The 21846-nt window shown below is 39.9% G+C and overlaps 1 protein-coding gene across 1 annotated transcript in view; it reads left to right on the top strand.

Moving 5' to 3' along the window:
• Positions 1-21846, top strand: part of CDK19 (cyclin dependent kinase 19) — a 175880-nt gene that overhangs the window by 129690 nt on the left and 24344 nt on the right. Inside the window, exon 5 of the mRNA XM_044244399.1 lies at positions 19853-19910. Coding sequence (XP_044100334.1) covers positions 19853-19910 — 58 coding nt within the window. The remainder of the gene's footprint in view (positions 1-19852; positions 19911-21846) is intronic.

The raw sequence follows: 21846 nt of genomic DNA on the forward strand, positions 1-21846 counted from the left end.
AGGCAGGCAGAGAGAGAGAGAGAGGAAGAAGCAGGCTCCCTGCTTGAGCAGAGAGCCCGATGCGGGGCTTGATCCCAGGATCCTGAGATCATGACCCGAGCCAAAGGCAGAGGCTTTAACCCACTGAGCCACCCAGGCACCCCTAGAATTTTTCTTTATCCCTATCATCTTTCATTTACACTGTACCATTAAACCATTGATTGTTCTTGTGTCCGGAGATTTCCTGCTTCAGTGGCCTTTACTTATTACCCCATCTCTTCATGTTCAAATACTACCTGTCTTTGAGGACTTGGACAAATGTTAAAACTTTCCTCGTATCCATTCCTACTTGGAAATAATCTTTCCTTCTTGCTGGTTGCTGTTGTACTTCTTTACTTCTCTTATGATACTTATCTGTTAGTATGGTAGCAGTATATATAGGTACCTTAGAACATCTTCTAGACTATATACTTCTTGAGAGAGCGGGGTCTATGATTCATTTTGGCACGCTAGTAGTACCTGAGTACACAACAGATACTGAGTAAATATTTCCTCAGTGAGTGAATGTGAGTAAGAATACTGATTGTTATGGTATGCTTTTGGATCAAGTAACGTATTTATATATTTCAACACACTGTCTATAATAAACACTTATTATGACCATGTATGTTTAAAGCATGAGGGATGGGACAGTACAGAGATGACTGCATGGAAGAGCTTCTCCTCAGGACTTGACTCTGAGAGAAGAAATCTGCCATGGGCACAAACAGCTGTGCTATAAACTAGATGAGAAAGAATGTGATTGTGGCTATGTGACAGGCACAGACTACATGCTCCTCAAGGTTAGAAGAGGCTATGAGGGGCAGAAGGAAAAAGGAAAGCTTCACAGAACTGCCATGTGAGCTAGACATTGAAGGATAAGTAGAATCGAAATAGAGACTTGAGGAAGCGAAGCTTGAGTCTGGCACCTAAGACATCTCTCGGCTATATTGATATCATAAGTAGAGATTTGAGAAAGGAGGGTAACCTAAGGGAGTGTTGGGTGTAAAAACTTCTGAGGGGAGAAAGCTCTTGAATTGTCCCAGAAAGAGTATGGAGTTTTGTCTGATTGCAGTATGGATAAGCTAAATTGTGGTAGTATGTGGTTAAGACCAGAAAGATATTGGTTAGAACCTGATCAAGGAAGCCAAAGATACCAGGCTAGGGAGATTTTATTTATTTATTTTTCAAGATTTATTTATTTATTTGACAGAGAGAGAGCACGAGCACAAGCAGGGGGAGAAGTAGGCTCCCTGCCTGAGCAGGGAGGCTGATGTGGGGCTCGATCCCAGGACCCTGGGATCATGACCTGAGCCAAAGGCAGATGCTTAACCAATTGAGCCACCCAGGCACCCTGGGAGTTTGTTCTTAAGTGCTGAAAGTTTGTAAGCAGCAGGGGTGGCTGGCTGGCTCTGCATGCAACTCTTGATCTCAGGGTTGCAAGTTCAAGCCTTGCATGTGGTGTAGGCTTAACTAAAAAAATATTGGGAACAACAGAATGAACATTTTTTCCCCCAGAATGAAAATTTTTTTTCCCATTAAAGAAGCCCACTCTTATTATTACCTCAACCATAGCATGATGTTGAAAAAAATATATTCAGAATGTGTTTCTGACCTTGTATAGCACATTCATTGAATTTGCATTCACTGAATGCCTCTTTTCTTCAAGTAAGTAACTAATAATATTTGAAACTTTGAATCAGTAGGACTCTGCCCCATGTCTGCCTGCTCAATTCTTGTCAGTGATCATGAATCCTGATACTTGGACCGTATTGTCATGGTTCTGCCAAAGTATTTTTAGGAGTAGAAGATTTAAATTGTATGTTTACTTTAGATGTATTCTGTAGTCAGTATATAAATATGAAGTATATAAAATATGAATGTGGTATTAAAAACATGATGGGTCGGGCTATCTGCTCAGCAGGGAGCCTGTTTCCCCCATCTCTCTCTGCCTGCCTCTCTGCCTACTTGTGATCTCTGTCTGTCGAATAAATAAATAAAAATCTTAAAAAAAAAAACATGATGAGGACATTTGAAAAATTTTTTTGTGTGTGAACCTTTTTTAATAGAGTTGTGTTTTAGTCAGGAGTGTTTTTTTTTTTTAATGCTTTATTTCCTATTGTTGTAAGAAATTTTGCCTTATACTGTTTGTTGGTTACCGTTGTTTCAGAGTATGTACCATCTCTAAATTTTCATTTGACATGAGAAACCTGCAATATCTGTACAATCAAGGGCATTAAATACAAATTTGCAATGGAATAGTATAACCCCCCAAATTTAAAAAGTAAATAAAAAAGTCAGTGTTTTGGACTCTACAAACAGAGGCATTATATCATCAAAGAAGACTGGGGTTTTTTATTGTGATTGATTACATATCTGAAATAGTATTTAGTTGTGTCATTTGGATCCCAGAATTTAAAACAGAAATAGAGAATTTAAATGAAGTCACTAAAAAGATTACTTATATTAAGGAATTGCTTTAAGAGGAAAGGAGGAAAGGAGCTAAAGATATTCATCTTGGCTGAGAGACAGCGAAGTAGAGACATGAGTCTATAAATATTTGGAACTTGTAAACACCAAGGGAAGAAAGATGTATTTTAATTTTACAGCAGGATATAGCTAAGAGTAAGAAGATGAAATATAGGATGACTCACTTTTATTAGATGACTATTCTCGTAGGCTGGAAGGGTGCCAAGATACAGTTTATCCCCTTTTCAAAATTATGAGCTTCTGGGGAGCAAGGATCATATCTTACTAATTTTTGTATTCCTAGTGTTGGTATATTGTTTGTGTTTTAAGTTAGGACTTGAATTGCATTTCAGCAAAGCATCTGGCAATTGCTTATTATTCTTTATCAAAGAGAGAAATGCTAGCTAAGACATAGTGTGGCTAAGTTTTATGGCTCCTTAGTTTCTCAGTATTGCTACTGGATCAGTGGCATAAACTGAACTACAAGTTAAACTATCTCTGTTACTTTCATATCTCAGTACCTAACACATGATAAATGCTAGGTCTTTACGGAATGAAAGATCTGAGTAAACCCCCCAGGGCCCTGACCTGCTCTGTCTTTTAAAAAAATATTTGTGGGGGCACCTGGGTGGCTCAGTGGGTTAAAGCCTCTGCCTTTGGCTCAGGTCATGATCTCAGGGTCCTGGGATGGAGTCCTGCATCGGGCTCTCTGCTTGGCAGGGAGCCTGCTTCCCCCTCTCCCTCTGCCTGCCTCTCTGCCTACTTGTGATCTCTGTCTGCCAAATAAATAAATAAAATCTTAAAAAATATATTTGTGAGCATCCCATCCTAAAACTCTTTAACTTCGGGTTTGAATGGTAGTTATCATTCACAGTAGTGGGTGAATTTGTACTCTTTTGAAGTCTATGGGCACAAGTAACTATATTATCTGCAAACATGGTACATGGAAAATTTATAAGACGTAGTTGTAGGAGAAGATAATTTTGTGTCCAGTAATCTTTTGAGTTTAGTTATTGGTTAACATCTACTAAACATTTTAGGATTGTCAAAAAGTCACTTTGGTTATAGACTTAACGACTTATTTGTTCTATTAGAGGTTAATAGTAATAATAATAATAATAATAAACTTGCCAATACTTAGAGTCAGATATAGTTCAGTTGATTAAAGAAAATGGTATCATAGATATTCTAGCTACAGAGAAATGTGTAATATATGACTCTGGATACTTTGTCATACTAACTGACAGAGAGCTATATAGTTTTGGTTTGTTACTTTTTTCCGTGACACCAACTTGTTCAGGCAGAATACTTGATTTTCAACAGCATTTTCGATTGTTTATGACCTGTTGGCTGTGTATGTTTTAAGTCTGTATTAGTTACTGACTGCTGTATGACAAATTGCCCCAAACTTAGTTGCTTTAAATATGCTTAAACAACATTTATCATCTCACAGCTTCTGTGGGTCAGGAATCTCCGTGTGGCTTATTTGGATCCTTTGTTTCAGAGTCTCCTTAAAAGATTGCCATCATCTCAAGCCTTGACTAGGAAGCATCTTGTCCACGTGGTTGTTGGCAGGATTCATTTCCTCATGAGCTGATAGGTGGAGGCCTCCCTTGGTTCTTTGCCATGTAGGCTTCTGCACATGGCAGTTTTCTTCACCAGAGTGAGCCAACAAAAAGGCAAGAGAGCGTGTGTTAGCAAGACGGAAGTCAAAGTGTTCTGTTACTGAATCACGAAAGGGACATCCCATTACTGTTGCCGTCTCCTGTTCACTAGAAGTCATTTGTGCAGCCCACACTCGGGGTGCGGGGGAGTGATTACGCAAGGGTGTGTGTGCTGTGCGGCAGTGGACGGGGGGAGTGTATATTGGGAACCATGTCCAGTGCTGCTTACCATGACCTCTTTTATATTAGTTATGTTATGTTATGTTATGTTATGTTACATTATGTTATGTTATGTTATGTTATGTGACCATACAGTACATCATTAGTTTTTGATGTAATGTTTCATGATTCATTGTTTGCGTGTAACACCCAGTGCTCCAAGCAATCTGTGCCCTCCTTAATACCCATCACCGGGCTCAGCCATCCTCTTACCCCCGCCCCTCTGAAACCCTCAGTTTGTTTCTTGGGATCCACAGTCTCTCATGGTTCATCTCCCCCTCCGATATCCCCGCTTCATTTTTCCCTTCCTTCTCCCAATGTCCTCCGTGCTATTCTCAAAGAGTCTTTTACATGGTATTTGGATCCTGTTACTACTCTGTTTATTTAGTGGAAACATAAGAAAGTGCAGGAAGTCCCTTCTTTCATGTATCGTTTTCTCCATGTTGAAAAGTGACTTGAGTGGCAAGAGTTTGGGGATAGTTCTGGTTCTAAAGAGCTAAAAGATATTATAATGATCTAGTTATCCCTTCCTTTTTACAAACATTCTTCAGTGATTTGTTTTCGGCATTTGGTATATATTCCTTACATTTTGCCTCCTCTCCTGTCCCCTCCATTCCTTCCCCATTATTGAAACACAGGTGTAATCTGTTTAATTCTGGATGATGTGTTCAATTAAGATCCAGGATTTCTTCACTTTGAATGTATCTAGAGATCCCATCTTTGTTGTACAGTCTGAGGCCTATGCTTATCACTACTACTTTCTTATTTCTATTTTTCATGCATTTGTGTCAAATGAAGGCAAAAATGCAAAGAAAAATTTAAATTTCCCAGTACCAAAATTTGGTAGTGCTGCTGAGTTGTAACAGGTGGCTGAGAAGCAGTAAAAGGACACGATGTGGAGGCATGAAATACTATAGTCCTTTAACTAAGAGAGAGCATTTGAAGGCACTTTAGGAACATCACTGTATGAAAGACCAATATACAAAAGTCAAAGATGGCCTCTGTTTCCACTCAGCTGGAGAAGAAGTATTGTACTGTTCATCTTTGTGAAGGTTTGATTAAAATAAGTGCTCAGTGATTGGAGAATTTTCTAGAAATCTCTGTATGCAGCACAGCTTCTCTCTGTGCTAAACAGGGCCTGACAAGGTGAATGTTTCATACCACAATGAAGCCCCTTAAAATATCATTGCAGCCATCATGCTGGCGTTTTGAGGAATTTTAGTAATGTTTTAGAATTTAGCCTTGCTTAGTTCTTATGAAATGGGAGCTTTGAGATCTTAGACTTAAAAAAATTTATTTCTAAGATAGCTAATCTTGATCTGTAAGCCCCAGCTTACTCATTAAAAAATGAGAATAATGATAGGTACTTTGTACAATTGTTGGTCTCCCAGTCTTAGCACAAGAATTCCTGAATTCCTCCTAATTTCCCTCTGTAGAAGCTTCTGGATCCCATCAGTAATCCAAGGATGCCCTTTCTTTTAACTGGTTCTTCCCCATAATTCCTTTTGCCTAAAACTCTAGCCCCTTCAGCTTTATAGTATAGAGCCCAATTAGAAACATGTGAACATGCTTCTTGGTGTTATTCTTAAAAAAAAAGTAAGCTGTGTTTCACCCTGTTTATATTTAAACAGTGCTAATATTTTTTGCTGAGTCTTCATATTTAAAAATATCAGTTAAAAAAGGTTGCTTAAGTGAAATCAAAATGAGTAAGAGCCTCAAATAACTTACTTTTCCTTCTAATAATCGTGCTGATTGAATGACTTCCTTTTATTATTTTTTGTTTGGTTTATTAAGTTAACATGCTACTTGAAGAATTATGGCAGAAAGTAGCATTTATTTTAATATGGCTTAATCACCGTAATTTCTTTTAGAATGCAGAGCTAACAATGAAAAAGGAAAATACGGCTTGGTTATTTCCTGACTTGCGATTTTAGGGGACTTTGGACGATTGCAGATCTTGTCATGCTGGTGAATCGTACTGGGGATCCTGCTGGTGACCTTTGGTCCTTTACTAGTTCTTGGGGCTGGGTCCTGGAGAGTCTGTAGCTTAGCAGTTCATGTCTGCAACCCGAAGGCCTTTGATGGTAGTGATGTCTCCCCTGTGTAGTGACTCCCATTCTGCCTGTATGTAGGCCTTGTGAAGACGAGGCGAGATAATGTTTCTTAAGGTGCTCTGGATACCTTAAAATGTGAGAAAGTATTATTGAGGTGTTTTCTAGATATGGTCTCTGATCGTCTTTTCTTTCTTTCTTTTTTTTTTTTTTAGAGTGTGTGTGAGTAGGATAGGGGGCAGAGGGAGAGAGAGAGAGAATTTTAAGCAGGTTCCATGCCTAGCATGGAGCCGGATGGGGGCTCTATCTCACAACCCTGAGATCATGACCTGAGCTAAAATCAAGAGTTGGACACTTGGCCGACTGAGCTACCCAAGCACCACTGGGCTGTGATTTTTTTTTTTTTTTGGCATGACAGGTTTTTCCGTCATGCACACCCATACCCCCCAGTCACAGGAGCTTTCTGCACAGTCCTACACATCTGTCGGTGTGAGCTGGAGTGAAATGCTGCACCATCTGTTCCATAGACAAGTGATACACACTAAGAATCACACTTCCAAGAGGGCCCACTTCATAGGGGTTGAGACCTCTTCAGGTTCAGCACAGGGACAGGCTCCTGTGATGATCCCTGACTTCTGCGTGAAGTTTTAGTAGCCTGTACTGAAAAACACATGTGTATCTAGAGGGTGGTTTGCCAAACTAACTCCAAAGTTGCCGAGAGGCAATAGTCAAGATCTGTTCCACAGTGGCAGGAATGGCAGGGACTGGTTAAGAACCAAGAGCTACAGACAGGAGCCCCAACATTTTGAGGCCTGCATTTAAAACTGAAGAATCATTTCAGGTATCTTATTTCATTAAATTAGTATTACTGTGGTAGCATTCACAAACAATAGCATGTATCCATTTTAGTTAGAAATTGATCACTTTGGACAAATGCGTATACCAGGGTAATCACTACCACAGGCATCTTATGTGACTAGCACTCTGTGGTCATTCAGGATCCCTCATTGAGAATGATGGTGTATTCATCAAAAGGGGATCTGACATGCACGGACTGATGATTTATTTCATTGGGAGATTGCGTATGATGATTATTTTGGGTGACCATATTCTCAACTAAGCACTCATCTGAGTAGAAGGCTTCTAGAGGTGAGGGCCATAAATCAAGTGTTGTGCATTTTCCAGATGTGGTTTTGTTCTCATAACCCCAGTCTGTGGTGCATTTCTGAGAGACTTGATCCTGCCTGGGTCTGCCAGTGTCAGGGAGACATGGGACTTGGGTAAGGCTGTAGGTCTTTCACCTGCCTGTCTTCATGAGTCACAAGAGAGGGCTCAGTTTCATAATTTCTACCTCTGACCTTTTTTCCCCCCCAAGCCAAAGGCTGCCCCTATTTATTGCTGAACCAGCAGAGAACAGTCATCCACCCTCCCCTATAAAACATGTCTATTGTTGAGGTAGACGTGATGTTTACAGAGTGATAGGATGCGTGAGCACGTGACTCACATGTAGCGTGAGCACGTGCTGTCTCATGCGCCGTCCCTTCTAGACCCAGCTTGGCTCTTCTCCTATGTCTGCTCTTGGAGCTGCACCAGATTTTATCACCAGTTTTCATCCAAATGCCGTGGGGCATGGGATGACTCTGCTTTTGCTCCCCGGTCAGGAAGCGCTTGATCCTGAAAGTCTGGTGAGAAGACATGGCCGGGAACAGTCATCCGCACATACCACCATGGCGGAGAAACGGAGCGAGCGAGGAGCTGGGCCTTTGCCATTCTTAGTGTTTCATGATAGTAAGACTGAATTATTTGACTTAAATATGAATGCCACAGATGTAAATAGAAAACTTCTTCCTACAGGCATGGCTCCTCTGAGGACAGACTGTACTCGTTAATGAGAAGGATAGAATCTGAGTGTCTTTGTAGCATTAGTCCTGGCATTGCCATCAATGTAGGACTTATCTTGATTGTACTCTTAGTGACCTTGCAGTTAGTTAGCTAAGTAGTCTTCTAGATACCTGTTGTTTGTCTTGCATTAAGCTTTTCATAATGGCTGCTTTTTATTGGTTCTTGTTAGAGAAAAGAAAACCTTATCTCTGCTGTCCAGGCCTGTAACCACTCCTAAAAGGCAAAAACAAAGAAGTGCATTGTTAACTGTTGTGCCGGCTGGGTTGGCAGGCATTGTTTACTGTGAACACCAAGGTTTGATGAACAGAGGTTATTCAGATTAACCTATTACAGATGCCTCCAGACCATTTTAAGGCAAAATGAAATGAATCACAGCATTTAATACTGCAGACAGCTCCTGAGCTACAGATAGCCTGCATCTCGTTGTAGATAAATAATTTTGAACTGGGAAGGCATTTCCGCTTAGAAACAGCAGTTCGAACAGTGGTTAGGTTCTCTGAATACAAAGGCCTGTTTCACCCACAATATAGCTAAAGTAGGAAGCTTACAGAACTATGGAACCTAATTGTCATTGTAAGTAGATGGTTCATTTATAACTGAATTTCTGTGGGGGAAGTGGTGGCTCACAGACTCAGAATATTTGCTTTACAGACAGATTTTGATCTTCTAATATGTAGCAGGAGCTATGCTGGGCACTGGGACTACGCACATAAATGAAATACAGTCCCCTCCCTCAGTGAAGGCAGGGTGGGGAAGAAACACAGACGGATCATCACATAACAACAAGGCTTAAAAACATGATGGAGGGGCCTGGGTTGGTTAAGTGTCTGCCTTCGGCTCAGGGCTTGATCTCCAGGTCCTGGGATCCAGCTCTGCGTTGGGCTCCTGTCTCAAGGAGGAATCTGCTGCTTCCTCTTCCTCTTCCTCTACCCGCCCCCTCCCCCCATACATGTGCTCTCTCTCAAATAAATAAATAAAATCTTTAAAAAAAAAAAAAGACAGTATGAGATATAGTCAGGGATCTGCTATGTGTAAGGTAGTGAACACAGGAGGACGTCTGACCAGTTGCGATGGAGGCGGTCTGAGAGGACTCACACTGAGCTGACTCTAATGGAGGAATAGAAATTTACAAAACGAAAAGGGGGAGATGCAGGGCAGCATTCCAGGTAGAGGAGACAGCAGGAGTAGGAGCATGGGGTAAGAAACTGCAAGCATGTTGGTATCATTGGAACAAAGCGAGAAGTAGTGAATGACGAAGCAGAAAGGACGAGTAAGGACCCGACTGTGGTGATTCTTCACCATCGTGTTCAGAAGTGTGGACTTCACCTGTGACAGCTTGGAGCTGAGCTGGTCAGGTTTTTGCTTAACAGAGACCACTCAGGGATTTGGAGAATTGGTGTGAGGGTGCCGGGATGGCAGACACATAATCAGGTGGTGGTGAAGTCACAGAGACCTGGCAGAGGTAATCAAGATAGACAGGAGCGGAAATAGTAGCTGAATATTTAGAAAGTGAGATAATCAGATCTGAGAATTCGATTTGAGGGATAAAGGACAGGGTGTTCAGACTTCTGCTTTTGTTGACTGAGAAAGGAATACCAGAAAAAGAGGCAGTAAAAAATCTGGTTGAACAAGTGGAGATGACTTTGGAGACAGCCAACCTACCGTTGACCTAACTCTAAGCTATATTGACGATTAGAGACCTGTGGTTATAGATTTGAGTGTCATTAGCATATGCATGGTTGCTGAAACTCTAAAATAAACTAAAATTGGGATTTTTTTAAAAAAAAACCCTCTATGGGTTTTTACCAGTACCCCAAAGTAGAATGTTCCTATGAAATCTTTTGTAGGCTGAAATGGAGTAAAGAAATGGTAACCATTAATTTTTATGGAAGTTTTTGAGCTTTCCTAGACCCAAGAAATAATCTCCCTCAGGCGTTTCTGATGCCTTAGGACACATCTTGCTACCAGATGCACACCATAAATCCTGAGAAAGCCCAGATGCTCCTAGTTGCAAGCCGTGGTAGGTTGATGCTGAGTCCTGCGTGGGGAAAGGAGCTGGCGAGCCATTCTCCCTGCGTGGGACCCACGGCCACCATAAGGGCTCCTGTGCAACAAAGCTGATCACGATCTTCGCTTCTCACCTTTTTTGTAAAAGCGAAATCTTCGTATTTCTTTCAGTTAGAAAAAGCAGATATTGCTTTTTTTTTTTTTATAGTATCAAGAAGGTTATTTTAAGGCATAAACAGTTATGTTAGACTCAGGCTCTTAGCAAATGACCGTTGTCTTTGCTGAGGAAACAAAGCACATATATCTCACTCGTTCTTTGCGCAATTTGTTTCAACACAGAATCTTTTTTGTTCAGGGTGAACAATGGAAAACGGTATAAAGAACATAAATGGAAGGTTTTCTCCCGGGAATGTACTTCCATATCAAATGTGAGGAGAGTTGTGCCACTAGTATATTGAAGTAAAAGAATAGTTCTAGCCATCCATATGAAGCCCGCGGTATTCATTGTTCGGAAATGAGCCTGACTGATACTCTGATTGGTTTTGTCCCTATTATTCAGGATTGTAGACAATTGTGTTTGTGTTTTCCTGTCTTCTTTATTGGTGCTGGTAAGAGTCATCTTGTGGCTTCATATTTTCGTTGCAAATGTCCTAGGGTGGGGAGTACAAAGAAAATATAGCAAAGGATAATTGTGTATCTTTAGGCTGTTCTTTTATGAGGTGCCAATTAACTAAAATAAATTTAAACCTGTGGGGAGAAAATTGATTCTATAGAAGGAGAAAGCAAATCCAAAGTACATGCAAAGCATCCTGAATGTAACTTCAGAATTAGCTAAATTTTGCTAAAATGCTGATTATTTCGAGAACAGTTTCTAAGTAATCACATTGTCACATGATCTCCCTGACTTTTGCCTTTAAAGTACAATTTAACCGAATCGAACCCTGTAGCCTTGATTTGTCTATCCGATTTTATTGCTGATAACTTAAATGCGAGGCATCCAATTCCTGCCATTTCTGCTGTTGCTATGGTAACAAAAGTGTGCAAACCCAGCAGTATCACTTTCTTTCACAGCTGGCATTTTGTGTTCACAGTAAGAGGAGTTTTAGTAAAGCGTAGTCCGTGTTAATTGGGATGTAAGTAGGTCAGAACAACTTTGGTATCCTCTCTTCGTTCTTTCAGGTTGTGCGTGGGTGTGGGCGCGTGTGCTTGAGCTGCAGTTGGCTTAATTTTTTTTTTAAAGCATATACTTTCACTTAAAGTAATCACTATTAAAGTTAGTCTTTTGAAAATGAAGCATAATATCTGTAAATGTGACTTGGTTTGGAACCTTGAGGATCAGGTGGCGCTCTGAGACTTGCCCCAGACCTGGAGGCCCTTGAGTATTTCAAGGAAATGATTGATATGAAAATGCTTTGAAAATGTAAACGCATTTTAATGATGCTTATAATATTTATTTTGTTGTTATCATTGTTATTTTGCAACAATCACATATCTTGTGACCTGAATATTTATTTACTTGTTCTGGTGGGGGGACATGTAATCCCAGTTAAGGGGTGCATATTTAAAAATGACTTGCTGCGGGCGCCTGGGTGGCTCAGTGGGTTAAGCCACTGCCTTCGGCTCGAGTCATGATCTCAGGGTCCTGGGATCGAGTCCCGCATCGGGCTCTCTGCTCAGCAGGGAGCTTGCTTCCTCCTCTCTCTCTCTGCCTGCCTCTCTGCCTACTTGTGATTTCTCTCTGTCAAATAAATAAATAAAATCTTAAAAAAAAAAAAATGACTTGCTGTGCAATTCTGGGTCTTAACTTGACTATGGCAGCCCTTCTCTGTGGATACCGCCAAGCCCTGGGTTCCTTTCTTAGGTTGTACAAAAGAGCTTGTAGCCACTGCTCCCCTCAACCACGTCATTGCCTCTGCCCTCACCTCACGCTCTACAGGGGGACCCCACACTTAGAGCTTCCATAGGCTTCAAGTATCTTCTATTAAAGGTATTCCTTACAAACTTCGGTACCAGCTAGAATCCTCTTTTCTCTGTCTCTCTCTGTAAGCTCATTCCATTGTGGTGCTCACATTCTCTGTTTCTATAGAGCACGACTGCACCAGCTTCTGAGAGTTAGCTGGCAGTGATCGGAGACCAGCTTCCTGCTCTTCTCCCATTCAAAGGCTCATCATCTATTTTCATTTCTTATGTGAAGCAGCTTTGCTTCCGCCTCACATACTTTGTGTTTTTATCTTACAGATTTATTTTGAAAGGGTTTAAGCTCAAAATTTAGGAATTACAAATAATGTAGCAAAGGGTATGTAAGGTGGTTTATTTGATAATTTGATAATTTTTAAGTTTTGTTAATTTAAGTAATCTTTGTACCCAATTGGGGGGCTTGAACTCATGACTCCAAGATCAAGAGTTGCATGCCCTTCTGACTGAGCCAGCCAGAGCCCTGAAGAATTTTTATATCTCGGAGAGTCTATTCCTACTAAGGCCTTCAACAGTATACTCTAATTCTGCCTTTACCTTCTTTCTGCTTATTAGGGTCTCATTTATGGTGTCTGTAAATGGGCAGAAGTTGTCTCTTCCCATCTTTCATTCTATTGCACCTAAAGACCACCTCTTCCTTTTCAAGCTCTCTTAGCTTCTAGAACCCTAATGCTGTTTTCTTACCTTAGTTGCTCCTTCACAGGGTTTTTCGTTGGCTTGTTTTCCTCAAAGCACCTTTTATTTCTCTTAGCATTATTTATTTTTTTATTAAAAAATACTGTTTCTTGGGGGCACCTGTGTGGCTCGGTGGGTTAAGCCTCTGCCTTTGGCTCAGGTCATGATCTCAGGGTGCTGGAATAGAGCCCCACATCAGGCTCTCTGCTCAGCAGGAAGCCTGCTTCCTCCTCTCTTTCTCTCTCTCTCTGCCTGCTTCTCCGCCTACTTGTGATCTCTGTCAAATAAATAAAATCTTAAAAAAAAAAAAAACCTATTTCTCTAATATATACCAAAAAATACAAAGTCAAACATTATAGAAATATGTGTTACAGAAAATGATAGTCTCTCCATATCCTTCTATCAGAGATTTCGCAAAATGGCAGAATCCATATTGTACAACCTATGAGAACTATGGGTAGGACAAAAGGTAATATATAATAGAATGATGTGAATTCTAGTCATGCAAAACCTTGTCTTTCCAAGTTCCCGTGTCATTCTGTATGACTGATAAGCTTCACTGTATCTCTCCACTGGTTCTCCTGTGCTAACTCTCCTGCTGTCTCATTGACTCCAGCCACATTGACCTCTTCGCTCCTTCTCCAGTTAGCCAGCCTGCAAGCTCACCAAGGCTTCTCCTCACTGCTCTGCACCATGACCTTGCCCTTCTGCAAATCTCGTGGGAGCCCTCACCTACTCTCAGAGCGTGTACCAGACGGTGCTCAAGAACTTACCGAATTCTGGTATTCCGATGACTTGTGCCAAAAGCAGAACCATCGGGAACAGCAAGCAAACCTTCTGTTGGCTTTCCAGATTTTTCTGGAATCATCAGCACCTTATCCTGTGCTTCCTGATGCCCACGGTTCTCCCTAGCAGGTCTCCAGTTCACCAGGCGAGCTCCTGTCTCTAACCATTCAGTTTCCCCTTCCCTCTACCTAGACGGCTCTTCCCTTAGATTACAGCAGCTTATTACTCTACTTTCTTCAGGTCTTATCGCAAAAGTTCCCTTCTCAAAAGAAGGCATTCTCTGAGCCATTTAAAATAGTGCTTATTACTCTTGAAAATGACATCCTCCCAGCAATGCATATCCCCATTCCTTGCTTTGTTTTTTTTCTTTATTATTGTCCTAATATATGATATATACAAAAAAGAGTATTTGGAACGTTATGTACCTTACAAAAGGTGAGAGCTTGTCACTTATCCCAGTAACTGGGACATTTCTGATAGCTTGCTTCTGTTTATGCTTCCCCCCCATCCCAACCTCCTGCCTCCTAAAGACGTTAACAAATATCCTAAGTTTTGAATCCATTATTTACTCCTTTTTAAAAAATAGGTTTATCCCATTTGTATGTGTGCCTGTACAGGATATTCTTTAGCTTTGCTTGTTTTTTAAGGTTTATGAAAATGGCATTCTGCTGTATATAGTCTTCTAAACTTGCTTTTTTTACTCAACATTATGCTTCCAAGATTCAGACTTTTTTTAAACCTTTATTAGTAACTGCCAAATTTTCACTGCTATTTTAAAATTCATTGTGTGATTCTACCAAAATTAATTTCTCCATTTTTCTATTAGCTAGAAATTTGGGTTGTGTCCAGATTTTTTGTGTGTGTGTGTTACAATCTATGCTGCTATGAACATTCTCTGGTGTGTCTAAAAATGGAATTACTGAGTCAAAGGGTATGTAATTGTTCAGGTTTGCAAGATGATGCCAAATTGCTTTCCAAAGAAGTTGCACCAAGTTATTCTCTTACTAACAATGTATTGGAGTTCCCCCTGACCCACTTCCTACTCAATAGTTCTTAATTTTTAACCCATATATTAGGTGTAAAATGGTATCTCACTGTGATTTTAATTGCATTTCCCTCGTGATCGATGAGGTTGAGCATCTTCATATGCTTACGGGTAAAATGTTTCTTCTTTTGTTAAATGCCTGTTTGGACATTTTGCTCATTTTTCTATTAGGTTGTTTTTTATATTGACTTGTGGGTGTTCTTTATTCTGGACACAAAATTTTTGTTACTGATGTGTATTGCAAATACTTCTGGGCAGTTTGTGCTTTGTTTTTTAATTTTCTTTATTTTTGATGGTTAAAAGTTATTTTAAAAATTTTTTAAAGATTTTATTTATTTGACAGAGATCACAACTAGGCAGAGAGGCAGCAGAGAGGGGGGGGGGAAGTAGGCTCCCCACTGAGCAGAGAGCCCGATGCAGGGCTTAATCCCAGGACCCTGGGATCATGACCTGAGCCGAAGGCAGAGGCTTAACCCGCTGAACCACCCAAGCACCATGGAAGTTATTTATTTTTATTTATTAGATTTTATTTATTTATTTGACAGAGAGAGAGAGAGAGAGAGAGAGATCACAAGTAGGCAGAGGCAGGCAGAGAGAGAGGCGGAAGCAGACTCTCCGCCAAGCAGAGAGCCTGATGTAGGGCTCGATCCCAGGACCCTGAGACCATGACCCAAGCTAAAAGAGAGGCCTAACCCACTGAGCCACCCAGGCGCCCTTGAAAGTTACTATTTTTTAAAAAAAGATTTTATTTATTTATTTGACAGACAGAGATCACAAGTAGGCAGAGAGGCAGGCAGAGAGAGAGAGCGAGAGAGGAGGAAGCAGGCTCCCTGCTGAGCAGAGAGCCCGATGCAGGACTCCATCCCAGGACCCTGAAATCATGACCTGAGCCAAAGGCAGCCGCTTAACCCACTGAGCCACCCAGGTGCCCCGAAAGTTATATTTAATAGCCAGATTTATCAGTCTTTTCTTTTATGATTTTTTTTATCTTGTTTAAGGAATTCTTTCCTACATGAAAGAAATATCTTTCTTTCCTATGTCAGAAAGATATTCTCTGCATTCTCCTTTACCCTCCACAGTTTTAAAGTTTTGTTTTTCATGTTTAAATCCTTAATCTGCCTGAAATTGTGTGTATGGTACGAGGTGAGCTTTCATTTTATTTATTTTTTTCCCCACTTGGATGACCTGTTGTGCCAACAGCATTTAATAAATGGTTCTTCATTTCTCCACTGACCTGAAGTTCCTCTTCTCCCAGTATCATGGTTCTATCTGGGCTCTCCATTCTATCCCATTGATCTACATGTCTCTCTTTCTCTATCAGTGTAACACTGTCTTAGTTACTGGCTTTAAAATAAATTGTGATGTCCTGTTTCCAGCCAGGTGCTTCTCCTCATCCCCTACCTCTAGCACTTCATGACTATTTTGGCCAACCTTAGGTCTTTGCTCTTAGACATACATTTTATTTTCCACATTTTAAAATCAGCTTTTCAAGTTTGCGCGCATGCGCGCACGTGCACACACACACACACACACACACACACACAACTTAGATGGAATTAGAATTGAAATTGAATTGAATTTACAGATAAGTATGGGGAAAATTGATGTCTTTATAGAGTTCTCTTATCTATAAGCTGGCCTCTTAATTTACTTAGGACTTACTAATATCATATAAGAACAAGTTTCAAGATTTTCTCTATAAAAACCTTGTACCTCCTTTAGTGTATTTATTCTTAGGAACCTTATAGTTTTTTATTACTATAGAAGTGCTGCCTTTCAAAAATTTTATTTCCTACCTTTTTTTTTTAATGATTTTATTTATTTATTTGACAGAGATTACAAGTAGGCAGAGAGGCAGGCAGAGAGAGAGCAGGTGAAGCAGGCTCCCTACTGAGCAGAGCGCCCAATGTGGGGCTCGACCCTAGGACCCTGGGACGAAAGCAGAGGCTTTAACCCACTGAGACACCCAGGTGCCCCTCCTACCCTTTTTTTTTTTTGCTGATATATAGAAATACGGTTGGCTTTTTCATATTGTTCAGTTAGACAAACATCCTACTAAACTCTCTTACTATTGCTAATAATTTGTCTGTAAATACTTTGAATTTTTATGTAAATAATTATATCATCTTCAGAGAATAATTTTGTTACTGCCTTTCCAATCCATATTCCTTTAATTAATGCTTTATATATCTAGACTTACATTGTGATGTTGATTTTAGAAGTGGTAATGGTAGGTATCTCTGCATTAGTCCCAATTTTAAAGAGAATGCTTCCCATGCTACTTCTTAGTTTTTGATACATACCCATTATTAGGTTAAGGAGGTACTTTTCTAGTTTAACTTGCTGAGAGATTTTTATCATGAATGGGTGTTAAGTTTTGTCAAGTACTTTTTGAGCCTCTATCAAGATAATTATATTATTTTTCTTTTTTAATATGCTAATAGGGTGAAGGACATACAGAGGTTTTCTCACATTAAGCCATCCTGGAATTCCTGTTAGTAGCTTTTGACTTAATAATATTTTGTTCAATATTTTTACATCTATACTCATGAGTATTTTTGTGTCTATATTTATGAGGTTGACCTGAAATTTTTCTTTCTCATACTTTGGGTTTTCTTCCAAGATTATATTGGCCTTCTAGAATGTAATGGGAACATTCCCTCTTTTTCTGTTCTCTGCAAATGTTTGAATAGATTGAACAATTTGTTCATCGAAAATTTGGAGAACTTGCTTTTGTGATGATTTGAGGTCCAGTGTTTTCTTGGTAGGAAGATTTTTAACTTTAAATTTATTTAGCATGTATTGGCTTCTTAAGCTTTTATAATTCATTTTGAGTCAATTTGTTCATTACATCTTTTTCATTTGGTCTATTTTGTACACATTTTAAAATTAATCAATACAAAGTTCTTTGTGGGGTTCTTTTAGCCTAACCTCCATTGGACCTGTTTTTATGGCCACTCCTGTAATTTGTAATGTTTATTTGTACCTTCTCTTCTCTTGAAGTAGTTGTCCTAGAGGCTTCATAAATACCGTCTTATTCATAGATTTCTGCTCTTACCGTTATCTTTTTACTTCTACTTACTTTTGGTTTATTTTGGTACTTTTTGTAACCTGCCTGATATTCTAAAAATCAGTTTGTCTGTCTTTCCCTACTAGATTTGAAAGCTCTTTGAAATTAAGAGCGTCCTGTTTTATTTTTCTTTCTTCCCAGAAAGTCTGTGGTACTGTGTTTTATCTATAATGGATCGTTGATAAGTTGTTGTCAGACTTGAACCTTGCGGGTTTGGGTTTTGTCTAGTGCTATTTTCTCTTTTGGCTGTGATAAACTAATTTTGTCTCATGTCATCTTCAGTCATCATACTCCAGTGACAATGACTTTCAAAACCAAACCTTCCTATTTCCATTCCCCTGGCTAGTGGGACTTAGGCATCTCACATTGTTTTCCCCTCCCTGACCAGGACCTCTCATAACTTTTCCGTAATAAAGACACCATCATCCTTTCAGTTGCAAAAACTCAAAACCTTGCTGAAATTTTTTTTTATCACCCTTTGTCTTAGTCTTCTGACTTCAACTAGATGCAAAGTCCTGCTAATTTCTCCTTCACAGTGTTACTCCTGAGCTCCACACCCCCTACTCTGTTTCAGCCGAGAAGACCTTGGACATAGCCTAGTTCTGATAATGCCCCCTTTCCTGTCACCTCACTCCTGTCACATAAAGGTCGGATTACTTCACCTGGCATTTAAGACTGTCCCAAGTCTAGGTTCACTTTACTACCCCCAACATGAGTCCTCTGGTTTCTGTACAGAGTTCTGTCCAGGTTACTGTCTCCTAAGCCTACATCATTCATAGCCTTTTTCACCTCCTGTCCTTCTCTTACCCTTCTACTCTACCATGCTAGTTCCTGTTCATTTTTCAGGATCTGGATAATGGAAAGCACCCTTGCCCTCACTTCCAGTGAATATTTCCCTCAACAATGGAAACTCTGGTTAATCACTTCCGACTTTGAGCTGGTTTTTTTTTTTTTTTTTTTAAGTGCTTATTGTTTTCCTTGAAACTTTGAAAGGAGCCAGCAAATTGGAGGGGATTTAAAGTAATCTGGTTTAACCTCTAACCCAAGACCTCACTTCTGTCTGTAACTCATAAATGACATTAGCTTTTAAGATACAGAGCTCTTATTTTTTTTCTTTCTACTTATGTAATGAGCATTTGGAGGTTACAAATTTGGTTCATCATTGCGCTTGTGTTTCCTTTTAATTGTTAATATGGGTTTTTTTCTCCCTAGAAGATGCTAAAAATATATTCATTGATTGAACGAATGAATCATAAATTTTCTCCCTATGAGAAAATCATTATTTTCTCAGAGGAGACTGACTTGTCCGAAAGCCTGTTTCCACAGTTCCTCCTGTTTCCAAAGATTTACAAATGAGGATGACTTAAAAAACAGTGTATACATTTGCAGCTCATTCTTTTCTTTATATAGCTCTGTATTAGCCCTGGTTTTTATTTTCTTACATCTTGAAATTCTATTTGGAATTTCTCACTTTGCGTACGGGATTTTAATGGAGTCTCGTGAATGTTGATCATACTTCCCTATAGTAGTTTAGAAATATTGAGCAAGGAATATTCCATTTGAATCATTTAAATGAAGTCAGTGATGTTGTGGGTGGAAATTTTACATAAAAATTTTCAACCACAAAAACTCTTAGTTATGGGCAGCAATTTATATGTGTAGGTTTTTAAAAAAATTATTATTACTTGTTACTTCCATCGAGTAAACAGAAATGATAGCTTCAATTTCTTTATAGTTAGTTGTATGATATAATTTTGAAAATAAAATGTTTTCAAAGCAGTGATGTTTATAGAAGTTTAGTGCTAACTTCAAGTATGTCAAATGCTTTTATATAGAGGGTACTTAATATTCTCATTTGTGGTTTTGATGCAAATATAGAAATGGTATTTTCATATTTTAAGAACTTCTTTCCATTTTAGAGCATGTCAAAAGAATAAACATAGTAATTTGAATGCTCTATTTTTATTTCTAGAAACCAGCAAATATCCTAGTAATGGGAGAAGGTCCTGAAAGGGGGAGAGTCAAAATAGGTAGGTAATTATTTCTAAAATAATTTCTTAAGATACCGTAGCGGCTGCAAAGGTGGTGTCCCCTTTTTAAGACTCTTGTTTAAGTAGCTAATTTTCACATGACTTCCTCATTATATTTTTAGGAAATATGTTGGGGAATGCAGAGAAATAATTTATAAAACTCCTTAGGTTTATTCCCCAAAGAAGGTTCTGTGATTCTAAGCTCAGGCAAGCAAGCCCGAAACGAAAACTTCCTTCCCATACAGTACCTAAGCTTGTGTTTATGCTGTGATTATTGTTCTGCACATTACCCTAAACATAATCTGCTAAGTCTTGCTTCTGTCTCACCTTCACCAGTGTTCTTTTCCTGAATGCCTCTCTGCCACCTGACCTAATACACACATCTTCCCAGATACCTGTCCCCCACCCCCTGCATCCCTGGGCCAGGTACCAACAAATTTTTGCAAATGAATACATATCATTATAGACTGTCTTACTTGGTGGTGGTCTTAGGTTAAGGCACCAGCAAGAATCCTATCTATGTATTAAAATTTCCTTTGCAACCCTGAAGGTTGTTCTAAAAGAAATTGGCATCATTCATACCCATGACATATAGAGGGAATAAATGAGCTAAAAAAATGCTTTATTCTGATTTTTTTAATAGAAATTACATTTGTTAAATGTTCAATGGTTTTTAGAAAGATTTTAAAAGAAATTTTGTTTCCTCAACCTGCTTTCTTTGCTGTTCGAATATATCGTCCCAGGGGTGATGTGAAATCGTGCTAACTTGACCTGCTACCTATCCATCCTGTCCTACTGCAACTGAGCCTGCCTGCTTCTTGGTTTTCTACTTCTTCAGTTAGTTTGTTAGCCCAATTCCAGAGAAAGCTGTTTTAAACCACCTTTCCTTTCTTTATACCTCTACGCTGAGTTTACTGAGATTCACAGTCCTAAAAAACATTGTCTGTGGTCACTAAGAACCAAGTAGCTGCTTTCCTTCCCTTCCCCCCTTCCCCCCACTCCCACCCCCTTTCCACCACTTCTCACTTGCTCCTGTTTCATGCTTACACTTTTTTCGTGTAGGCACTCAGGTCCCTACTTTTTGCTAGACATTGGTGAAAGGGAAAGGGTAGTGATAGTAGCCTTCCCTGTGAGGGACGGTGACGTAGACAGTTCACCGTCCAGTGGTAAATGCCGTCACATGTTACCTCACATACTTTACTCAACCCCCCGCCTGGTGGATGTGAGCAAGTAGGGGAGCTGGCTTTAGAGAGGTTGCAGCTTACACAGCCTCTCTGAAAACTTAAATTCCACGTCTGGCGTCTCTTTCCCTACCAGCGCTGCTGCCCAGCCATATCAAAGATGTCTGCGGTACCTTCAGCAGCCACGTTCTGTCAGTACCGCACTGCCTTTGAAAGGGTCTCTAGCAGAGTGACTCTCCCCTCTGGAGTGCAGGCTGGTGACCTCCCCTTCCCACCCCCAGGTTCTAAATATCTTCCTGCTGTAGTTAAGTTCTCATACTGCTGTGTCTCCACTCTGCGCTTCCCAGGTTTCTCCTCATCACCTTTAAACATTGCTAACCCTATTCCCAATGCTAGAATAAATCTTCTCATATCCATTGTGTTTTCTCTACCATGTGTTCATTTTTCTCCCCCTTGTTCCTCTACTTCTAGAACACACAGAGTTCACCCACGGGTTCCACTCACCCTAATTTGTTGTAATCTGTCCTCTAATTCCATCCCTCTGTCGAAACTGCTCTCCCAACAGTCACCTATGACCTCTGTCTCCCCAGAGCGAGAGGCCCATAGTGAGTCACCATTTTCCTGTATTGCCTTAGTCATTCCTTCCTCTGACTAGTCTGACTTCAGCACTGTCTTTTCCCTTGGTCTGTGGCAGCACAGCATTCTGTTTTTCTATTTACTCTTTTTGCTCTTTCTTCTGCACTTTATTATTCATT

This window comes from Neovison vison, chromosome 1, assembly GCF_020171115.1.
Source record: "Neovison vison isolate M4711 chromosome 1, ASM_NN_V1, whole genome shotgun sequence".
Classification (NCBI taxonomy): domain Eukaryota; kingdom Metazoa; phylum Chordata; class Mammalia; order Carnivora; family Mustelidae; genus Neogale; species Neogale vison.